The following is a 21,140-nucleotide window of genomic DNA, read 5'->3' on the forward strand; positions in this document are numbered from 1 at the left end:
AACAGGGAACCCCTTTACCCCCGCTGCACACGAGTGCAGCCACGTTTCAGTTCTTCCCCATTTTCCTGAATCTGACCCAGTCCTGAACCTGACCCATTCCTGAATCTGACCCATTCCTGAACCTGACCCATTCCTGAACCTGACCCATTCCTGAATCTGACCCATTCCTGAACCTGACCCAGTCCTGAATCTTACCCATTCCTGAACCTGACCCATTCCTGAATCTGACCCATTCCTGAACCTGACCTATTCCTGAATCTGACCCATTCCTGAACCTGACCCATTCCTGAATCTGACCCATTCCTGAACCTGACCCATTCCTGAATCTGACCCATTCCTGAACCTGACCCATTCCTGAATCTGACCCATTCCTGAACCTGACCTATTCCTGAATCTGACCCATTCCTGAATCTGACCCATTCCTGAACCTGACCCAGTCCAGCTTTGGATACAGCCCCTGTGTGCAGGAGAGGTACTGAGTTTCGCCCTTTCTGTGGGGTACTTTGGAACTGTTTTTTTCTTTGAGGTGGTGGGGTTTGGGTGCTTTTTTTGCTTTTGTTATTAAAAATTACTGAGGTTTCAGCAGGCAGGATCTCTCTGTGCGTGCCCTGAACTGGCCCCTCTGCGCCAGAGCCCCCCAAACCCACAGGGACTCACTTTGCTTGCCTGGCAGCGACTCCTCCTGCTTTTCTGAGGCCGCTTCTCCTTCATCTGGGATTTTGTTGGGATAGCTACCGGACACGTACAGCTTGTTGATGTCCAGAGCGGTCTTGCTGAAGGGGGCCATGGAGGAGTAGACGCCGGCGTAGCCGTTGGAGGAGCAGCTCAGCGCCGCCAGGTCCAGCGCCTTGCCCCCGGTGATGATGGGGATGTTGAGGGACAGCTTCCTGCGGCGGCTGGGGGACGAGGACTTGCTGATGGAGAGCGGCGGCGGCGACGAGAACTTGCGGTTGGCTCTGGGGGACTTGGGGGGCTCCCCGTAGAGCAGCTTGTTGTTCTGGCTGTTTGCAAACAGGAGCTCCAGGGACCTTGGAGAGACCGGGAGAGGCTGAGCTGGCACCTGCCCTGCCCTGGAGGTGGTGGGGATCCCCCCGGGGCATCCCCCAGGCACGGCAGAGCCAACACGAGCCCCACAGCCAGCACTTGGAGCGGGGACACCCACAGAGCTTGGAGTAATCTCCTTCCCCTGTTTGGGGGCACCCCAGGTGATGGGGAGCAGTGACAGTGCCAGGGTGGCAGCAGGGACATGGTGGCAGCAGGGACAGGACAGGTCCTGGAGCAGCAGGGACAGGACAGGGACAGAGGGACAGGACAGGGACAGGTTGGCAGCAGGGACAGGACAAGTCCTGGGGCAGCAGGGACAGGGTGACAGCAGGGACAAGGTGGCAGCAGGGTGGCAGCAGGGACAGATCAGGTTCTGGGGCAGCAGAGACAGGGTGACAGCAGGGCCGAGGTGGCAGCAGGGACAGGACAGGTCCTGGAGCAGCAGGGACAGGACAGGGACAGGGTGGCAGCAGGGACAGGACAGGCCCCGGGGTGGCAGCAGGGACAGGACAGGCCCCGGGGTGGCACTGCAGCCTCACCGTGCAGGGATGGCGCTGATGGGTTTCTTGTAGATGGTGATGAGCTTGTCGAGGACGACGAGGGCGGTGGTGAAGACGCGGTAGGAGTGCAGGAAGGTGTTGAGGAAGTCGATGCTCAGGAAGCGCAGGTCCGTCAGCCTCTCCAGCAGCCGCTCCACGCTGGCATAGCGGATCTGCAGGACCTTGCAGGAATTCATCGTTTTACTGAACCTAATGTCAACATCATCACAATACAAGCTGGCATCAGACCTGCAGAGAAACAAGATATCTGTGGTTCCAGCCTGGAACGAAACCAAGAGACCATGGGAAGCGGTGCAGGAGAAGCCCTGTCCGTACAGGGCGTCCCCACGGAAAACGCGGCTGGGAATGTTCCGGGGGAAAACCTGGAAATCCACGCCCTGGGAGAGCTCAGCAGGCAGAGGGATGTGGACGGGTGCCCACAAACCAAGGATCTTCCCCTGGCTGGCAGCAGGGAATGGGGCAGGAACCCCCCCGTGCTGCCCTGTCCCACCGGCCGGGACCAGCCCCCCCCGTCCCACACACGTCCCAGCACAGCCTTTGCACCCCAGAACCTACAAGAGCCCCCGTGCCCCTCCCCTCTGGCGCTCTGACCCCCTCTTCACTGCTGTGATTCCACTCTAAACTCCCCCCTTTGCCATTCCCACCTCCCCAGCACACACAAACCCCTCAGCAGCTTATCAACGCTCCTCATCACCACCCTGGAACAGCCCTGCAGCACGTGGGGAGGCTGCGGGGGTCCCAGGAGGGGTCCCGGGGGTCCCAGGAGAGGTCCCGGGGGTCCCGGGGCTCCTGGCAGCGTTTGGCTGCCACAGGAGCTGTGTCCCAGCCCCCTTCCACACTCACTTGATCATCTGGGGCACGGTGACCTTGGAGTTCTCCTCGAAGGCGTTCATCATCAGGCCGTTGCAGCGGATGTTGTCCACGCACTGTGAGAGACACGGCACGAGGAGGAGGGTGGAGAGAGGAGGAGGAGGGTGGAGGAAGGTGGAGAGAGGTGGAGGAAGATGAAGGAAGGTGGAGGAAGGTGGAGAGAGGTGGAGGAAGGTGGAGGAAGGTGGAGGAAGATGGAGGAAGGTGGAGGAAGGTGGAGGAAGGTGGAGGGAGGTGGAGGAAGGTGGAGGAAGTCAGTCCTTGTCTTTCTCCAGACCAGGCACATCCCTGCCCACTGCAGGTCCCCGTGGTGCCAGCAGAGCTCCCGGGGTGCGCAGGGCAGGCGGTGGGGCCGCAGGCACACGGCAAACCGGGCGCTGACCTGCGCGCCCAAACCGGTGCCACGGCCCCGCAGGGAGCCCAGGGCAGCTCCTCGTCCTGAGAGCTCCACAGCCCCTCCCTGCTGGTCCCACCTGGCTGATGTCACTGGTCCACGCAGCCTTCTCCTGCCTGGACGAGGCCACCAGGATAACGGTGAAAGAGGAGGAATCTTTCGGCTCCACCACGATTTTGAAGTCGAGGTGGTCAATGTCTGGTCCCGGTGTTTTGGCTTTGGAACAGAAAAGCCCCACACAGTGACGGGGGAAGCCTCTCCCGTCCCCTCTCCCCGGGCCTTTAGTCAGGTTTCAAGGAGGGATTATTCGGGTTTTTGGGGGGGTTGCTGGCTGCCCCAGGAAGGTCGGGTCTGTCCAAGTGTGGCTCTGCTGGGTTCACAGTAAACAATTAATCTAATTAAACCTCAGCGGCGGGTTCCTGGAATCTGCGGGCACCTGAATTCCACCCTCCCAGCGAGCACCCGCAGCCGCCCCCCACCACGTACCGTCCTCGTCGGTGCTCTCGGGCTCCTCCACCAGCGTGCAGTCGATGAGGGAGATCACTCCGTTCTGCAGGGGGGCAGGGGCTCAGCGGGGACCCTGGGGGCTGGGGATCCCCCAGCACAGCCCCCCCAGGCCGGGCCCAGCAGCGGGACCCCCGTCCTCGTCCCCACGCCAGGGATGGGGACAGGCCGGTGTCCCCGGGGGACGCACACCCACAGCGCCTGCTTTCACTGGGGACAAAGATCTGTGCCTGCTGGGATCCCCGGGCTTTCCTTGCCAAACCGATCGACTAATTTGTTTATAAATTATTTAATAGGAGCTTTAAATTTAATTTTCCCCAAGTCTGTTGTTGCAATTATCAGCTCTTCGCCACGGACTGTAATTCTTCAAGACGATAATTTAATGCCAGTAACAAGCAATTTCTGTGAGATTCTTGCTCAATTAACTGCCAAACTTCCCCAAATAAACACGGGGGCCCGGGGAGCAGCCAGAGGAGCTGGGAGCGCTGCAGACAGCCCGGGCTGCGATTCCAGCTCCTTCCAGAATAGACTGTCAACGTTTCTGCCGCAGATCGGGGTAAATTCTTATCGGGATCTTGTACTTTCTTATCTCTGCCGGGACTCGGCTCCGACAAGAGAAATAAATCCGGGCGGCCACAGGCTGCCAGCCCAGCGCCCCTGGGGAGGGCGAGGTGGTCCCTGGAGGCAGGAGCCGGCCGGCTCGGACTACCGCTGGGTCCCCCCGTGTCCCCCCCGTGTCCCCCCCGTGTCCCCCCGCCCCTCACCTTGGTGAGGTGCAGCTTCCCCCCGGAGCCGCGGGTGCAGATGATGAGGTGCTTGGAGAAGAGGAAGCACTGCCGCTCCCCCTCCTTCCTGAGCGACAGCGAGCCCAGCCGGCCGCGCGTGATCTTCCCCTTCTCCGACATCGGCACCTGGATCAGGGAACCTGCGGGGGAGACGCCGTCAGCGAGCCCCGCACCGGGACAGCGCCCAGCGCCCAGGCTGCGCTCGCCCCGCAGCGGGGACACCGGCCACGGCCCCGGCCACCCTGTCCCCTCCCTGTCCACACCCTGTCCCCTCCCTGTCCCCTCACTGTCCCCACCCTGTCCCCTCTGTCCCCTCTGTCCCCTCCCTGTCCCCACCCCAGCGCGCTCCTGCTGTCTCCCTGCTGGGGCACCGGGGGCAGCCCGAGCGCACCTCCCGCGCCGTGCTGGGGAAAAGCGCGGTGACAAAACCGCCCCAAAGCGCCGGAGCTGCCCCGGCGATGTGCCGCTGATCAGCAAAACTCGGAACTGAGGCGCGAGTTTAAACTTCACCGGAGCACGCAGCGCAGGGCCGGGGCCCTGGGGCGCAGTTCCCCACAGAGGGAGGGAAACCGGCGCTGACACAAACCTTGTCTGACGAAGGTCTGGCTGGTGTCCAGCAGGATCTCGCAGCCCTCGATGATCATCCTCTCTATCGCCAGGTTTTTCCGAATGTTTTCAGTCTCACTCACCTCATCGTGCATTATCCTGAGGGATGGAGAGGAGAAAATCGGAGCTGGGGTGGGATCCGCACGAGTTTTCCCAACCCCTCGGGACTTATGGAGGGGCTGCACCAGGTGAAAGCGAAACTGGAGGGATATCAAGGGAACTGCAGCAGGATCCACCCAGACAGAGGCAGAGGTGACCTGTGCCTCTGCCCAGACTGTGCCTCCGGGCGGATAAATACTGAAATGTGAGTGCTTGGAAATCGCAGGACCCGGATTTAGGGCAGACAGATCACCAGCCCCCTCTGGTATCCCTGCCCCTTGAGGAGCGGGAAAAGGGATGGAAACTCTTCACAGAGCTCAAACTGTGCGGGTGGGTTCGGCACTGACACCCAGAGCGCTCCAGTCCATGGGCTGGGGGGGAAGAGGATAAAAACCAGGGAATTATGGCCAATTCCCAAGTGCTCCTGTGGAGATCTCAGAGGAACTCGGTGCCCTCCATGGGGCAGCCCCACCAGTCCTGCCAGCCCGGAACAGAGGACAGAACCAGACGCTCGGAGCCACCCCAGTCCTCCAAAGCCCTCATTTCACCACCCAGGAGCCCTGCGAAACGCTGCCCCCGGCCAGGAGCAGCCAGGACCCGTGCCACTGCCCAGGGATGGGTCAGCAGCCCTCACCTGGACAGCTCTTCCAGCTTGGACTTGGCGTAATCCAGGCTGTTCCTCTCCACGTGCTCGTGGGGCGTGTGAGCCAGCAGCTCGTGCAGGGTCAGGATGTACCTGGGGATCTGCAGCACAGGGACAGAGCAGGGCTCAGAGGGGGCACTGGGGACAGCAGGGGCCCCTCGGGCTGCTCCTGCCACGGCTGGGGACACCCTGGCCAGGGACAGCCTGACCTGGGCTGTTACCCTGGTTTTTCTGAGTTTTTCTGAGCCTTTTGATTTTCCTAAATGGAGTCAGATCATTTTAGCTATTGTACAATATTAAGAGCAGTTTTCTACCTTTTCCCACAGATGTAACATAAACAAATCCTTTGTTTTTCATTCTCTGTCCTTTGTTTGCATATTTCTAACCTGAAAACAACTGTAACTGACAATTGGTCTGGCCACTGAGGCTGAGGGGTGGAAACCCCAAAAAGCCAATCTTCTGCTGGACCCACAAATGTATAAAAAGTAAGAAATAAACAAAGGGGTTCTCTTCTCTCCGCTCTCTCAGCTGGGAGATGGTTTGGAAGGACCTCTGCCTTGTGAAATCTCGTCTGCGTGTGACTGCTTTGTGTGTCTCGGTGACACTGCGCAGCCAAAGCTCCTTGTGCCAGAGCCGAGGGAAGAGGAGGAACAAGGAGGGGCTGTGCCCAGGAGCCTGCTGGTGCCTGTCCCGGTCCCAGAGGTGTGGGGTAACCGGGGAGCCAGCAGCACCCGGAGCCCCCCGCAGCGACGGCCCAAGAGGGTCCCAGGAGCCGTGTGGGACCCCCAGGCCCCAGCCCCAGGCTCACCCCTACAATTCCAGCCGTGGGGATGGGGTTTGCGCTGTCCATCCCGCCTCCCTCGGCATCCCCGGGGCCAGCCCTGGCTCCAGTGCTCACCTGGAACATGGGGTAGGTGAGGAAGGTCTCCAGGGTCCTCTCCTCGCAGTCAGGCTTGGCCTCGTAGTGCTTGAGCAGCTTGTCGAAGTCGCGGTTCTGCTTGCAGTGGGCCAGGATCTGCAGGCTGTACTGGTGGTTGCGCACAAACTCCTGGTAGATGTTCAGCATGGGCAGCAGGATGTCGAACAGGTCGGCTGCAGGCAGAGCAGGGGACGTGGGCGGGGGGCTCCAGCCCTCGCCTGGGAGCCCGGCACGGTCCCGGATCCCCCTCATCCACCCAGAGCAGCCCCGAGGTCTCCTGCTGCTTGTGCCCCCCCAGCTCTGCCCGGTCTGAGTTTCAAGAGGCTCTGATGGGGCAGTGATGCCCTCCAGCATCAGCCTCCCTGGGCACGGTCCAGTCCCACCCCCCACCTCCCAGCAGAACCAGGAACACCAGGATTTGGTCACTCGGGGGTTTTGACTCCGGCCGACGCAACCGAGCGAGGACACGGCGCGCAGCGTTTCGCTGCTGGTTGGCAAATGCCCGTGGAGCTGCAGAAGGAGCAGCAGCAGCAGCAGGAGGAGGCAGCAGCACTCACCCAGCACCAGCGTGGGCCAGCTGGAGATCCGCGCCTTCAGGCCTTGGTAGAAAATTTGGTGCAAAAACATGATTGTTTCGCTGGAAGAGGAACCAAGAGAGCACTGAGCCAAACCAAGAGCAGACAGATGATGGAGAGGTAAATAACGAGGAATTAGACAAAACCCCCAGCCCCGGGGAGCAGAGCAGCCCTTGGGCTGGCTGAGGGGCAGCGGCTGGAGGCAGCGCAGGGCGTCCTGCAGGCGCAGGGAAGGACGGAGCTGCAGACTCCCGGGGAGCCCTGGCGCTGAGCACCCCACACCGGGGAGGGCAGCGGGGCTGCCGGAGCCCGGGGCAGAGCTCACCTGTTGAGGAAGATGCTGCTGACGTCGTCGTGCGTGATGGGCGGCTTCTTGGAGCTGGCTGCCATCCGCAGCGGCCGCAGGAAGTTGTTGACCAGGATGTGCAGCTGCTGGACGTACTCGGCCTCAGCCTCCAGCATGCTGAACACCACCTGGTTCCTCTTGCGCATGCTGTCGGCGTGGGGGGACCTGATGTAGTCCTGAATGATGGTCTTCCACTTCCTCCGGCACAGCCAGCCCCGCAGGAAGCTCTGCACCTGAGGGAGCAGCGGCTGGGAGTTAAGGAGGGGACTGGGGGCCAGGCAGGGACCCTCCGTGGCTCTGTACCCAGGTGTGTGTGCTGCCATCCCTCCCTGGCGCTGCTCTGAACCCTCCAGGCTGGGAATCCAACAGCTCATCCAAACACCCGGCACAGGCTGCCCAGAGCAGTGCGGCTGCCCCGGCCCTGGAGGGTCCAAGGGAAGGTTGGACGGGGCTTGGAGCGACCTGGGGCGGTGGATGGCGTGCCAGCCCACGGCAGGGGGTGGACGGGGTGAGGTTTAAGATCCCTTCCCTGTGTAACCGGGCACCCCCAGCACGTCCTGCTCCGCGCCCAGCACTCCTGCCCCAGCAGGTCTCTGCCCGGGGCCGGTCTCTTGCTCCCGGTGGGAATGCTGCCGGGGTGGTGGCTTTTCCTTGGCCAAAATAGAAGCTGTGACAGCCGTGGGAACAGAAGTCAGAGCTTCTGCAGTGCAGGAGCCAGCACTGGCCAGGACAGCTGGTGCTCCCGGGAATGCTGGGAGCTCCTGCCAACAGAGGAGCTCCCACGTGGGCAGAGCACATTTTCCTCCCAAAAATCCCTGCTGACAGAAGCACTCGCTCAGACACCTCCTTCAGCCCCCCACGAGCGCGCCTGCCGTGCCCCCGGTGCCAGCCCTCACCACCACCCACCTTCTTGATCTTCTTGATGTCACTGTCATCGTCGCTGGGCGCGCTGCTCTGGCTGGCCTGGATGCGCTCGTGGTCCTTGAGCAGGGACGCGATCTGTGGGCACAGGGATCAGTGGGCAGCTGCCCGGCACTGCCTCGGGGCCGAGGGCATTCCAGGGGCTGTGGGGATCCTGGGGGAAGAGGGCATCCCAGGGGGCAAGGGCATCCCGGGAGCTGAGCACATCCTGGGAATTGGGCACATCCTGGAACCAGGCACATCCCAGGACCCAGGCACATTCTGGGAATCAGGCACATCCCAGAGCTGGGCACATCCCGGAGCTGAGCACATCCCGGGAGCTGAACACATCCCAGGAGCTGAGCACATCCCAGGAGCTGAACACATCCCAGGAGCTGAGCACATCCTGGGAGCTGAGCACATCCTGGGAGCTGAGCACATCCCAGGAATTAGGCACACCCTGGGAACCGGGCACATCCCAGAGCTGAGCACACCCCGGGAGCTGAGCACATCCCAGGAGCTGAGCACATCCTGGGAGCTGAGCACATCCCAGGAGCTGAGCACATCCCGGGAGCTGAGCACATCCCAGGAATTAGGCACACCCTGGGAACCAGGCACATCCCGGGAGCTGAGCACATCCCAGGAGCTGAACACATCCCAGGAGCTGAGCACATCCCAGGAGCTGAGCACATCCCAGGAATTAGGCACACCCTGGGAACTGGGCACATCCCAGGAGCTGAGCACGTCCCAGGAGCTGAGCACACCCCGGGAGCTGAGCACATCCTGGGAATTGGGCACATCCCGGAGCCAGGCACATCCCGAGCTGCCGCTGTGCCGGGGAGCAGCGTCAGCCTCTGTCCCGATGACAGACACGGACACGCCTTGCTGGGTCTGTCCTGCTGGGCATCACAGACTCCCAGACCCACAGAGCGCTTCAGGCTGGAGAAGCCTCTGAGATCATCAAGCCCACGCGATCACAACACTGCCAAGGCCACCGCTGACCCACCACTGTCCCCGAGTGCCACATCCACAGGGCTTTCAAATCCCTCCAGGAATGGGCACTCGATTGGTGGATGAAGCAAATGAAGAAACGTGGCGGAGCTCTCAGGGCTCCTCGAGCTCCCACCGACTCCTCAGTACCTCTGAACCCTCCAGGACTGGGACCTGGAAATCCTGATGGGTGCCCAACCCAATCCCCATCCCTGTTTCCCAAAAAAAGCCTTCACAGTGACTCAATAAACACAACTTGGAGGGAAAATGGCAGAAAAATCTTGAGCAGTTGGCCCCCAGAACGTGCAGGCGGGGAGCAGCCCCCGGCCGCTTCCCACACACGTGGGATCAGAGCCATCGGCTCCCGGCTTTGGCTTTCCCTTTCTCCCTGCGCTTTCTCTCCCTCCTCTGCTCATCGCGTGTCCCGGCCCCCACGGCCAAAACCACTTGGAAAGTGACAGGGAAAGGCAAGAAAGCAGCACATGTGCCATCCAGAACGTGGGAAATTGGGAAAATGTGATCTGGATTTTGATCTTGCAGAAAAGGGCAGGAGGGAACAACTTGGAAAGGGGACTTTCCTGGGGTGGGGGAAGATGTCCTGTTTTTGACAGAAAGGAGGAAAAACGGTGGAGGTTGGTGTCTGGTCTGTTTGGAAAAAGCAGGAACACACCAGAGCTGGTGGCCACAGGCTCGTGGTCACCGATCCAGCTTCTACACATCTGTTTCACTCTGTTTCATTCTATGGGTCAGACGTGAGAGGAGATTTTAGAGCTTTTTGTGCATCCCAGCACATGGTCAGTGATTGTTATTGACCTGCACGTTTGAACCCAAAAATTCAAAATTTAAGGAAAAGCCCACCACTGGGACGGGGGAAACCACTCTCACTGCCTCTTCAGCTGCCTCCTGTGGGGCGATGTCGAGCCTCTGAGTGATTTGGCAGCAAGGTCTCAGCCCCATGAACCCACTGCTGCTGCCTGCAGCCCAACGCCACCGCCCCAGGAGGGCCCCTGGGGAGGGGCTGGCAGCGGCGCTGGCTGCGGGGTGCCCCAGGGTGCCCCACTCTCGCCGTGCCCACTCCAGCAGCGCCAGCTCCCACCCGCAGGCAGAGCCCCGGCAGTGACAGCGCAGCCACAGTCCTGCAGGGCCAGGCAGCACGGGGATGGCCAGGAAACAGGGGATGCCCCACTGCCAGCACCCCCTCAGCACCGGGCACCCCCTTCACCGCTGAGTGCTCTCCCTCTGCCGAGCGTCCCCAGGGCCGCAGAGCAGCCCCCGAGCTGGGGAGCGTCACCCCACTGCCAGGCGGCTCCTGAGCCTCCTCCTCCTCCTCCCGGGGACACGCGTGTCCCTCGGCACCGTCTGCTGAGTCATCTGTGCACCCCGCTGCTGCCTGCCGTTCCCGGCCTCGGGTCACCCCTCCCACACCCCACGGCCAGGGAATTGCCGCCAGCGCTGCGGGGCACAGGGGCTGCCTGGGCTGACCCCACAGGACTGCACGGAGCAGCGTCCGGGGGGTCACAGCCACACCCCGGCACCCCCCGCCCCGCTCGGGTGTGCCCCAGGGCAGAGCTCCGGGATCCAGCTCCGGGATCCAGCGAGACGCGGAGGTGCTGGAGTGATTCCAGAGCAGGGCAGGATGGTCTGAGATCCCTCCCAGCCCAAACCGTCCTGGCATTCCAGGATGCAGCCGCTGTTTTCTTCTCTCGCGGGAGGCAGGGCCCAGCTCCCCAGCCCGTTCTCCAGCGCTCCTTGCTGGCGTGAACCCTTCCGTGCGGCAACAGCTTCCAGGGATCCCCTCCAGCCCCCCACATGGCGACACAGCCACGTGCTGCGCCACTCCTGCCAGGAAAATCCCCGAGGGAGGCGATGCCCCGGCCCGTCCCGCGGGAGCAGGGCCAGCCCCGTGTCGCTAAAAGCAGCAGGAGCGGCGGTGACCGCTGTCCCCACGGGGATGCCACCCGGGTCACCCCGGGAGCGTCGGCGCATCCGCGGGGCAGCGCCGGGCGCTTCACCTCGGCCTTGAGGCGCTCGATCTCGATCTCCCCGTCCTCGATCTGCTGCCGGAGTTGCTTGGCAACCGTCTTCTCCGTCTCCACGATCTGCAGGAGATGGAGGTACTTCTGCATCAGCGCCTCGTGCTCCGTCGCCAGGTTCCTGTAGCTGCGGCAGACACGGCCGTGAGCGCCCCTGCCCCCGAGCGCCGCCCCAACACCCGGGGCCGCGCTCCGGCGAGCGCCGCTCCCTGCCCGGCCCCCGCGCACGGCCGCCGCGGGCAGCGGGGGGCGAGCCGGGGGCAGCTCCTGCCGCTGGGAATGCTGCTGCTCCCGCAGCGAGGACGTGGGCTCCCACAAGGGCAAACGGCAAGGGCAGAGAGAACTTCAATGAAATCGTAGGAGGCACGAAAGACCCCCCAAAAGGCCGTGGCCAATGCCCTGTAAGCTGCCACGTTCCGAGGGTTTAAGAAGGACGCGTGCGGCGCAGGCTCCCACCAGGGCCTGCCCCTGGCAGGGCTGCAGGGGAAGGGGTTTCTCCCAGTCCCCGCACACAGCTCCCAGTTGATCCCACACCTCGCTGCCAGCCCGACACCTTCCTTCCCCAGCGAGGCCCCGGCTCTGCGCTGGCTCCTGACGGCTCTGCAGGGCGCAGACAAAGCCTGCACAAGCCCAGGTTTGCTGCCCTTGGACAACCCCTTCCCGACAGGCCCGAGGGTGAATCGGGCATCCCCTGGCTCCAGGCTGGGACGGGCAGTGCCAGGGCGGCCGGTGGCACGGGACTGGCACGGGAATGGGGACAGGGGAACGACCGAACGCTCAGCGTGAGGGTCCCCGGCGTGGGGCAGGGGGGCAGAAGTGCCCTGCTCTGCCTGCTGGCCCTGCCCAGCTCACGCTGTCCCCCCAGGCACCCTGAGCACGGCTCCACCTGGACCCCCACCGCGGGCACCGGGCACACCTGGCGTGAGCTATGGCTGCCACCCACTCGTCGCAGTCCTTGGCGTCCTCGGTCCTCAGCTCCAGGGTCTTCTGGTTCTCATGGTTGAAGTTAACAGTGAAGTAGTGCTGCGGGGGCGAGCACAGGGGTTACGGGTACGCCCCACACGGGGCTGGCAGAAAGAGCTCCCTGACCCACCCCAGGCTGGGTCATCGAAATAAAACGGGTTTGGAAACACCAGGAGCCCGGTCACGATGGGCACAGCCATGCCAGAGCCGGGGAAAACCCGAGGGGAAATCCTGCTGGGCAAAGACCCAGCTTCAGGAAAACCTAAATCCACCAAACCCACCCAAGCCCAGGGCGCTGCGGTCCTGAACCTGGGGGCACCCTCAGCTGGAACAGGCAGAGGAACAAGGATGCTGAGCTGGACCTGCATCCCCACCCACATCCGCACGTTAATCCTTGGACTTGGCGGTCTTAGAGGTCTTTTCCAACCTCAAGGACTCCAGGATCCCAGGATCCCTGCGGCGTGGACAGCGCGCCCCTCGGGCACACGCCGGAGCCCCGCAGCGCCCGGGAGCTGACGCCGAGCGGAGCCCGGGTCCCCGGTGCCCTGCTCCCCGGGGTGGCCGCGCTGCGGGGTTATTTTTAGCCTCCCTTGACATTTGCAGTGTTTGTGCTAATCGTGCGCGGTGCCGCCGCCGCCGGGTTTGTGCCGCTCCTCTGCTTCCCTGCAGTCTCCAAGGAAACAGGTACCACGCTGCAGTGCCGGATACTGCCCGGAATAACTGGGCTAAACCAAACCCGCTGGAACGAGCTCATCCTGACATCATCTGCTCCTCTGCTGGGTTTCATCAGGGACCTGGATTCACAGGTAAAAACCGCCACAAACCGAGGAGCAGCCGCCCGGCAGGACCCGGCAGGCCGTGCCACGTGCGCCGTGAAAACGCCGACGGCACCACGACGCTCTTCCCTTCCTGCCCCCCATCAGCCCCAGGGGTGCTGGGGAGAAGGGCCCCAGACGGGCACGGGAGGCTCCGGGTGATCCCGGGGTGTTGGGGGACAGGGCAGCAGCAGCACAGACACAGCCAGCAGCCCCAGCCCCTGGCCCAGTCTGGGGTGACGCCCCCGGAGCTCCCCCGGCCCCTCTGGCTCCGGCAGAGGGGGAGAGGGGTTCCTGGAACCTGCTGCCCATGGGCACGGCAGAACCCTCCTCCAGAAACAGCTTTCACCTCTGGGCAGCAGCTGCAGGACGCCGGTGAGGATGCAGCTCCTTCACTTCTGCCACGGATCCTTTAAGGGCAGGATCTTTCGCTGCTGATCCTGTGAACGAGCTTTCCCCATCCCCGTGACAAAACCCGGTGCCAAACGCCCTCCTCCATCGCCCAGCCCTTCCCCTGCCCGCCGTGCCCAGGCTGCCCAGAGCTGCCTGCAGGACACCCCTGGAGCTGCAGCGGCTCCCCAGCCTTTCGCGTGCCACCCCGCTTCCCTCCCTCGCACTCCCAAAGGCTTTCACTGGCACAGAGACAGCTCCGAGGGAAAATTCACCAAACGCTCGTGGTCCCTATGGGTGTTGTGCTGTAGCCCAGCTTTACACCCACCTGGCATCCCTTCCCTCGTAGCTGCATCAAGAAGAGCTCATGGGGTTGGCAAGGCTGGAAATGCCCCCCTGAACACCAGCGAGGTGTGGGGGAGCCCCTGCCAGGCCCTGGCGCCACGGGAACAAAGCACCCCGAGAGCACAGCGTGCACATTCCCACTCCCTGAGCCAACACCAGCGGCCCCAGCTCAGCTGAGCCCCCGTGGGGCTGGAAACACGGGGAGACACTTCCAGGAGTCCCCAAACTGGTCCCTGCCTGGCAGGAGGGCAGGGGACAGCAAACCCTGGGGACAGCGAGCCCCGGGTCATCCTCCCCAGACACTCGTGTGCATCCCAGGGTGCCCTCTGCGCTGCTGCGGGTGGCAGCAGCCCCCCAGAGCCCCAGGCCCGCAGCACAGCCTGGGTCAGAGCGCCCAGGAAAGCAGCAGAGCCGGGGCTTGGCCGAGGTTTAAACAAGGGGTGCAGACCCAGCGCAGGGGCTGGGGCAGGGCTGCAGCAGGGGGCATGGACCGGTGCCCACCCTGCCCCTCCGCCCCCTCACACGCTCGAGGCACCTCCCGGCACATCGGCACCTGACACAGAGCTCCGGCTCGGACCCAGGAGCTCCCGAGGGCTCTGCCAGCGGCAGTTCCGGGGCTGTGGGCAGCAGAGCCCCCCACGGCAGGGCTGCAGCCAGGAGCCCCGGATCCCCACGGCTCCTGCCGGCACACCCCGCTCCGTGTGCTGCTCCCGTCTATCCCCACACCATTCCCAGGAAATGCAGCGTGCTGGGAAGGAGGAAGTTATTTTATATTTGAATAATAAAACTCCCACCACCTTTTATCTCCGCCTACAAGATGATCCCTCTCTGCCATCACAGTGACACATCGCACCAACAGCCCGGGAGCGCTTCCCAGCACCCGGGTCGGGGCTGAGCATCACATCCACGGACGGGGCCAGACGGACGGACAGACCCGGCACAGGACTCACGGCACCAGGCAGAGCTCTAGGGGTACCAGGATGAGCTCCCAGCTCCGTCACGGCCCCAGCTCAGCGTCCCTGGGGTGGTTTGTGCCGCCCAGGGCAGGGCACGGGTTACCCACAGCGTCTCTTTGCTTCTCCTCACTCCTGTTTTTCGTTCATTTATGATCTCCACAGCCCCCAGCCCTGGGACGGAGCCCCCTCACTCTGCTCTCGTCACACGAAGCGGATGTGATTCCTCCTCGGGGGTGTTTTCCAGCCCGCCGTGCTCCCGGCGCTGTGGGGTGCGTGTCCGCCTGGCACCGCAGGACACACCGCCCGGGCCGCCTCGGGGGATGCCCAGGTACCTGAGTGCGGGGATTTAATCCCTCAGGAAACCCCAGGGGACGCAGCAATTCTGCCCGAAATGATGCGGGAGCGTTCCAGGTCACCACGGGAAACACGAAAGCACCTCCAGGGGCACTCAGATGGGTCGCAGTCCCCCGGCTGCCCCCGGCCACCCAAACGCCCCTGACCGTCACCGCAGGCCCTGCCAGCTGCAGGGAGCGGCGTTACCCCGGCCCTGATGTGCAGAAAGACTCCAAAATTAATTAATTCAGGTTTAAAGCGACTCGTTCTTTCCAAAGTAGAAAATCAACCTCACGAGGAATCTTTTAGGATTTGCAGAGGGACTTTTTTTTTTTTTTTTCCCAGACCCCTTGGGTTGTTGTGTTGAGGGTGGGTGCTCCCCCAGCACCCCAACACGGGTGAGAGTGGGGGGACCACCGGAGAGCCACCCCAGCAACACCAAAGCAGCGGCTGCCATCCTCTCCTGGCTTTGTCGTGCTGTCACGGGGGTCTTTCCCCGCTCGGAGCCGCCTGCCCTCCGCCCTCCCGGAGCGGGCACATCCACAGCCGCCTGCTCGTGGAGCTGATGGTTATTCCAGCTGACACAAAGGGCAAGAGGAGGAGAATTTTCCTGCTCTGGATGGATGAGTCTAAAAATCCACAGCCAGCCATGGCGGCTTTTAACATCCCTGACCTACATACTATGTGCTCTGGGAAAACAGGACCTCAGAGTTGGATGCTCCAGCAGCTCATTTCCGTGCTGACAATAAGAAAAAATATCCCAGAGGCTGCAATTTCCCTTCTTTGTTTCAGTATGGGCTGTCAGGATATTTGGAAATGGATACTAGAGGTGAGCATCACCCTTGTGGAGCAGGCTCGGGAGTCATGCGCAGAAGTATTCACAAAATAATTAAAATAAATCAATTTTCCCCCTGATTTGATCTGGTGATGCTGGCAGGCGGGCAGGCAGGCATCACTGCGACCAACACTACGAGCAACCCCCTCACTCAGAAATCCCCACGAGGCATCACTTAATGCACTAATTAATTAAAAACCCGGTGTCACCCCAACACTGATGAATAGCTCTGGTTTAAGCCCACAAATTATGATTTATAGTCTCCAAAAAACACCAGCTCGCCTGGAATGACATTCAGGTGGAGGGATTCTCACTGCCCCAGAGGGCTGATGCTCATGGACCTGCAGCCAGCGCTGCGATCTGGGGATCCAGCGCTGGGGCATCAGTGCTGAAGTTTGGAATAGCTTGGGAGCCGCCCCGCCCAGCCCTGCTCCACGGATGGCATCTGGCCCCTCCGAGCACCCTCCACGCTTCTGGGGGTGCCAAGGTGAGCGCCCATGCAGGGCCGGGCACGGCTGCGTGCCGTGGCCCCACTGCTGCGCCCTGCGAGAGCTGCCCAAGCTCTGCCACCGCCCGGCACGGCTCCACCAGCAGGGCCTGGGGCTCGGCCCTGGGGGAGCCGGAGCTGCCGGGGGGCAGGCGCTGCTGCGTGTCCCCAAGGCATCCGAACCCTCCAGCACCCCAGCGCCTCGGGAATGGGGGCCACAGGACAGGGTGAGCTCGGTGTTCTATGGCCCCATCCCTGGAAAACGCTCTGGAGATGGGGAAGGAAATCCCCATCCGCGGCAGTGCGTGCTCAGGAGCTGGGGGAACGCGGCTCAGCTCCTGAGCCACAGAGCCTCTGTGGGGCCGAGGGCTCTGCACGGGGCCGCTGCCGGGCTCAGCACCGCCCTGGCTGTCTCAGGGCTCCTGCCTCGGAACAGCCCTTGGGATGTGGGTCTGGGAACTGGCCCAGGCTGCCCAGGGCAGCGGCGGAGTGCCCATCCCCGGAAATGTGCAAAGCTGTGTGGAGGCAGCGCTTGGGGACGGGGAGCAGGGGCAGCCTTGGTGGTGCCGGGGAATGGTTGGGTGAATGGCCTCAGAGGGCTTTTCCAACCTCGGGATGCCGGGGTTCCAAATCCAGCTCCAGGCCGGACCCATGGAGCGAACCCAGCTGTGATTCCTGCTGACGTGCAAAGGTGAGCCCTCACCCCACGCTGGGGCCTCCCCTCTCTGAGGCTGGGCTCGGACCAGCTCTGGACCTTGCACCCGCTCAGCTCCTCTACCAGGATCTCGCCTTGGGGCACCCCACGTCCTGCCCGCCCCTCCGAGCACCCACGGGCCAGGAGGGCAGAGGTGACCCCGTGAAGGCACAGCCCAGCGCCGTCACCCCAGCATGTGGCACCGCAGCAGGGGAAAAGGGGGTTCCCTCCCAGCCCAGGTCCCCCAGCCCCGCTGGCCCCGAGCAGCCGTCACAGCCTCCCCATCCCAGTGCGATCCCACGGATCCTTCCCCGGGCCACAGCCTGACCTCACCCAGCAGGAAATTATCTTCCCCATCCAGCTGGTTGGGAAGGAAAACTCATTTCTGGAAAAACAAAACAAAGTTTCCAGAGGCAGCCAATCCCTCATTGGTGCTCCAGTTTTCCACGTCTTTGCTCCCTTATTCTCACATAAACCAATGCTAAAATTCACTGTGTTCCAGGGAAAAAAATTCCCCCAAAGCAAGATATGCGTACATTGAAAGAGGGGGTTTGAAAGCCCCACCTCTTAAAATTTCTGCTTTGCAGAGAATTGGGAACCTTTCAGGCTGCACTCCAGTGAGGGAGGAATCCAAACCTGGAGCTCCTCTGCTGCAAGGAACGCTGTCCTCAGAGCTCCAGCTGGAGCTGCACGGACAGGCAAATACCCCCAGAACACAACTAATTGGGATCACGGGCAGCGCTAGAAATTTCCTCAGCCCCTTCCCTTTGGAGGCTGCCGGGCACGGCTGGGTCCCGGGTGAGCCCGAGGCCGAGGCTTCCCCCGGCCCCGTGTGCCCCCGGCTCCTCCCGCCCGGCCGGGCTGCGGATCTGCACCATCAATATTCGCCGCTGAGCTCATCCCTGGGCCATTAATTAGCTTGCAGAGCAGCGGGCATCCAGCGCTCCGGCTTCCAGTCCCATTCGGCCTAAGGAATTACACAGAATCACAAGCCGGGCGTTGAACCGGGCAGATCCACGCCGAGCGGCGGCAGGGGATGCGTTTGCGGCGGCAGGAGCTCCCCGTGACCGCAGCCCCTCGCTCGCAGCCAGGATCGACGCTCTGGGTGCGTTTTGAGCTGCAAGGGGGATGTGACATCCTCCCCACAGGGTCTGCACGGTGAAAGATGCCTCCTGCACAAACACCGGCACCCAGAGCCTCCATCCCAAGCTTGATTCCAGCCTGGCCGGGAAGGGTGATTGCAGCCTGGCTGGTGAACTTCATGGCAGCTGAACTAGGAGCACACAGCATCTGCTCCTGAGGGGACAGCAGCGACAGCCAGAGCAGTGTGACCCCCCTCTCGCTGCCACAGCCCCCGAGGTGCCGCACCCCGCGGCTGGGCTGCCCGGAGCCCCAGCTGGGCAAACCCCACGGCATTTTCCTCTTCACAAGGGAATGTTCCTGCGCTCCAAGCCAGGAGGGAGGGGATGTGCCAGGGAGCAGCGGTGCTGCGTGCCCGGTTCTCTCGGCAGGCTCAAGCGGCAGGAGCAGCCGGAATGAGGGGGCTGATCTCCTCCCAGGCTGCTCCCTGCCCTGGGGGGCCGGGGGTGCCCCTGGGCCGGGTCCTGCAGGGGCCGGCAGCGCTCCCAGCGCCCCCCCGGAGCCCGTCAGGCGGTAATTATGCAAGCCCTGCAGAGCCGGACCCGAACGCGCGGTGCCTCCCAGCCGGGACGGCGGGGCCGGGACCCCCGCACCGCCCCCGCGGAGGGGGCCCGGTGCCGCTGTGCCACCCACGGGGCACAGGTCCAGGCTCCACACACCGCCGGAGGGTCAGAGGGTGAGTCCGGCTGGCTCCTGTCCGCGCTGAGGAGACCGGGGGTGGCTCTGGAAGAGGCGGATGGGGATTTGCCCCCGCAGCCCTTCTCCCCCTGCCCGGTACCATCCCATCTCTGCCGGCTGCTCCGGCGCATCCCAGCTCCAGCAAACCAGCCCGGACAAACACGCCACGTCCGTGCCGTGCCGCTCCAGGAATGCCCTGCCCAGCCGGGAAAGGCGCAGCTGGCTGGGAGAAACCCACCCTGGGCCCGGCAGGGGCTGCGGTCCTCACGGCCGGGGCCAGGGCAGCCCTGGGGCTGGGGGACGCCTGGCTTTTCCCAGGCTCTCGCAGGGTTTTGGCGTCTCCGCGCCGATCCCCGCAGCCATCGGCGGGGGCAAAGGACGCGGGAGCCCCGCGCCAGCACGGGGGGCTCGGGGGAGCCGCGCTCTGCTTTTCCCCCCGCCAGCGGTGCGGACGGAGGAGCAAACCGCACACGTGGCGAGCGGGAACGGGGCGAAATCTGCCTGAAAAGCGGGCCCTGATCTCCCCCCGCCCAGCACCGCGCACCCACCGCAGGCTGCTCGCGCCGGGCACTGCACGGAACGGGCAGACGGGCACGGACGGGACCGGCCCACGGCAGCCCCGCGGGGCCCCCGCCGTGCCCGGGCCGCTGCCCCAAACCCCGCCGGGCCCAGCCGAGCCGAGCCGAGCCGAGCCGAGCCGGGGGGAACGCGGGGCTCCGCAGCGCCGAGCGCGGCCGCTGGGAGGCGCCCCGCAGACCCGCGCTAATTACCGCCGGTTAATTAGATGCGAGGGGGAGCGGGGGTGCCCCGGACAGAGCCCGACACCCCCACAACGAACCCACGCGCTGCTCCGGCGCTGCGGCCCCGGGAGTCATCCCCGTTCCCCCGCACCCAGCGGCCTCACCCTCACCTCCCCACCCCGGTCACGCGTGGGGCAGGTCACGGGCGCCGGAAGCTCCGGGAGGGGGGGTTCGGGGCCTGGATCCCCGCGGGGCATCCTCCCTCCCCCTCGGCGGCGCCCCCCGTGTCGCCCACCTGCTTCTCCAGGGAGTCCTTAGCCGAGAGGGGCGGCTTGGGGGAGGGCGCGCGGTCGCAGACGCAGCCCTCGAGCAGGTAGAGCCCCGAGGGCCGGGAGCTGGAGTCGGTCTCGAAGTAGAAGAGCATGTTCTGGAGCAGCGCGAACCACTTGGTGTGCCATTTCGTGTTGTCGGCGCTCCGCTTGCTCAGGTATCCGCGCCGGGCCCCGTCCTTCTTCGCCAGCAGCCCCAGGTGGGCGACGTGCCCGTCATTGAGCCGCATCCCCTTCTGCATCCTGCCGGCACCGCGCTCACATGGCCCCCGCCGCGGGCGGGGCCGCGCCGAGCCACCCCCGCCGCCCCCGCAGACCCCGCGGTCCCCGCAGCATCAGCGGCCCCCGCTGCCCCCGGGGAGCCGCCGGGCGCTCATCCCGCGGCCCGGCCCCGCTGAGCCCCCGGCCGTACCGGTGAGCGCCGCGTCCCGCACCCGCCGCGCGGAACCGCGGACGGGCGGGGCGAGTGACGGCGGCGACACCGGGGACCGGCGGCGCCGAGCGGAGCCGCGCCGAGCCGAGCGGAGCCCAGCGGAGCCGCGGCCTCCGTCGCTGCCGCTCTCCCGTGCCTGCCTCCTGCCTCCCTCCCTCCCTGCCGCCGCCTGCGGGGGTGGTCGCGCCGCGCTGCGCTCGCCGGGGCCGCCCCCGGGCCGCGGGATGCCGCCAGCACCGCCACCGTCAGCACCGAGAGGGAACCCCGCACCCAGAGACACCCCCAGAACGACGGGGAACCCCCGGCCTGTGGGACCCTCGGCCGGCACGGGACCCTCCCCAGGGCTGGAGCCCCGGGCACAGAGGGACCCCAGAACAGGCAGAGCTGAGGGACAGCTCCAGGCACACAGAACCCCGAGAGCAAGAGGGACCCCAGGAACAGCCAGAGCCTCGGGCCGGGAGGGAGCCCAGACCAGATGGGAGCCCTGGGGAAGTGGATCCCAGGCCAAAAGGGACCCTTGGGCAGGGGAGGACCTCGAGGCAAGCGGCATCACCAGGCAGAGCAGAGGGACCGGCTTCTCCATTTAATTGTTTGTCTCACTCTTGATCCCTCTCCTCCATCCTGGCCTCGGGTGCTCTGCCGAGCAGGGCAAAACCGGGAAAGCCGGGCACTTGGAAAGCTGGGCACATGGAAAACTGGGCACATGGAAAGCCGGCCACTGGCTGCAGCTGGAG

General features: G+C 64.1%; 1 protein-coding gene across 3 annotated transcripts in view; it reads right to left on the reverse strand.

Annotated features, from left to right (window-relative positions):
* Window positions 1–20,515, reverse strand: part of RASGRF1 (Ras protein specific guanine nucleotide releasing factor 1) — a 29,708-nt gene extending 9,193 nt beyond the window's left edge. Inside the window, exons 1-15 of one of the 3 annotated variants that reach the window (XM_040077714.2) lie at window positions 19,940–20,515; window positions 12,185–12,291; window positions 11,248–11,395; window positions 8,252–8,344; window positions 7,325–7,578; window positions 6,982–7,061; window positions 6,404–6,597; window positions 5,497–5,606; window positions 4,744–4,862; window positions 4,137–4,297; window positions 3,355–3,418; window positions 2,948–3,084; window positions 2,448–2,530; window positions 1,584–1,832; window positions 658–1,028 (exon numbers count right to left, since the gene is read on the reverse strand). In XM_040077714.2, the coding sequence (XP_039933648.1) occupies window positions 658–1,028; window positions 1,584–1,832; window positions 2,448–2,530; window positions 2,948–3,084; window positions 3,355–3,418; window positions 4,137–4,297; window positions 4,744–4,862; window positions 5,497–5,606; window positions 6,404–6,597; window positions 6,982–7,061; window positions 7,325–7,578; window positions 8,252–8,344; window positions 11,248–11,395; window positions 12,185–12,291; window positions 19,940–20,215 (2,446 nt within the window). In that variant the 5' untranslated portion in view covers window positions 20,216–20,515. The remainder of the gene's footprint in view (window positions 1–657; window positions 1,029–1,583; window positions 1,833–2,447; window positions 2,531–2,947; window positions 3,085–3,354; window positions 3,419–4,136; window positions 4,298–4,743; window positions 4,863–5,496; window positions 5,607–6,403; window positions 6,598–6,981; window positions 7,062–7,324; window positions 7,579–8,251; window positions 8,345–11,247; window positions 11,396–12,184; window positions 12,292–19,939) is intronic. The other 2 variants (XM_040077717.2, XM_040077715.2) reach the window with 2 other exon arrangements.
* Between the last annotated feature and the right edge of the window lie 625 nt (window positions 20,516–21,140).

The sequence above is a fragment of the Hirundo rustica genome, chromosome 13, assembly GCF_015227805.2.
Source record: "Hirundo rustica isolate bHirRus1 chromosome 13, bHirRus1.pri.v3, whole genome shotgun sequence".
Taxonomy (NCBI): domain Eukaryota; kingdom Metazoa; phylum Chordata; class Aves; order Passeriformes; family Hirundinidae; genus Hirundo; species Hirundo rustica.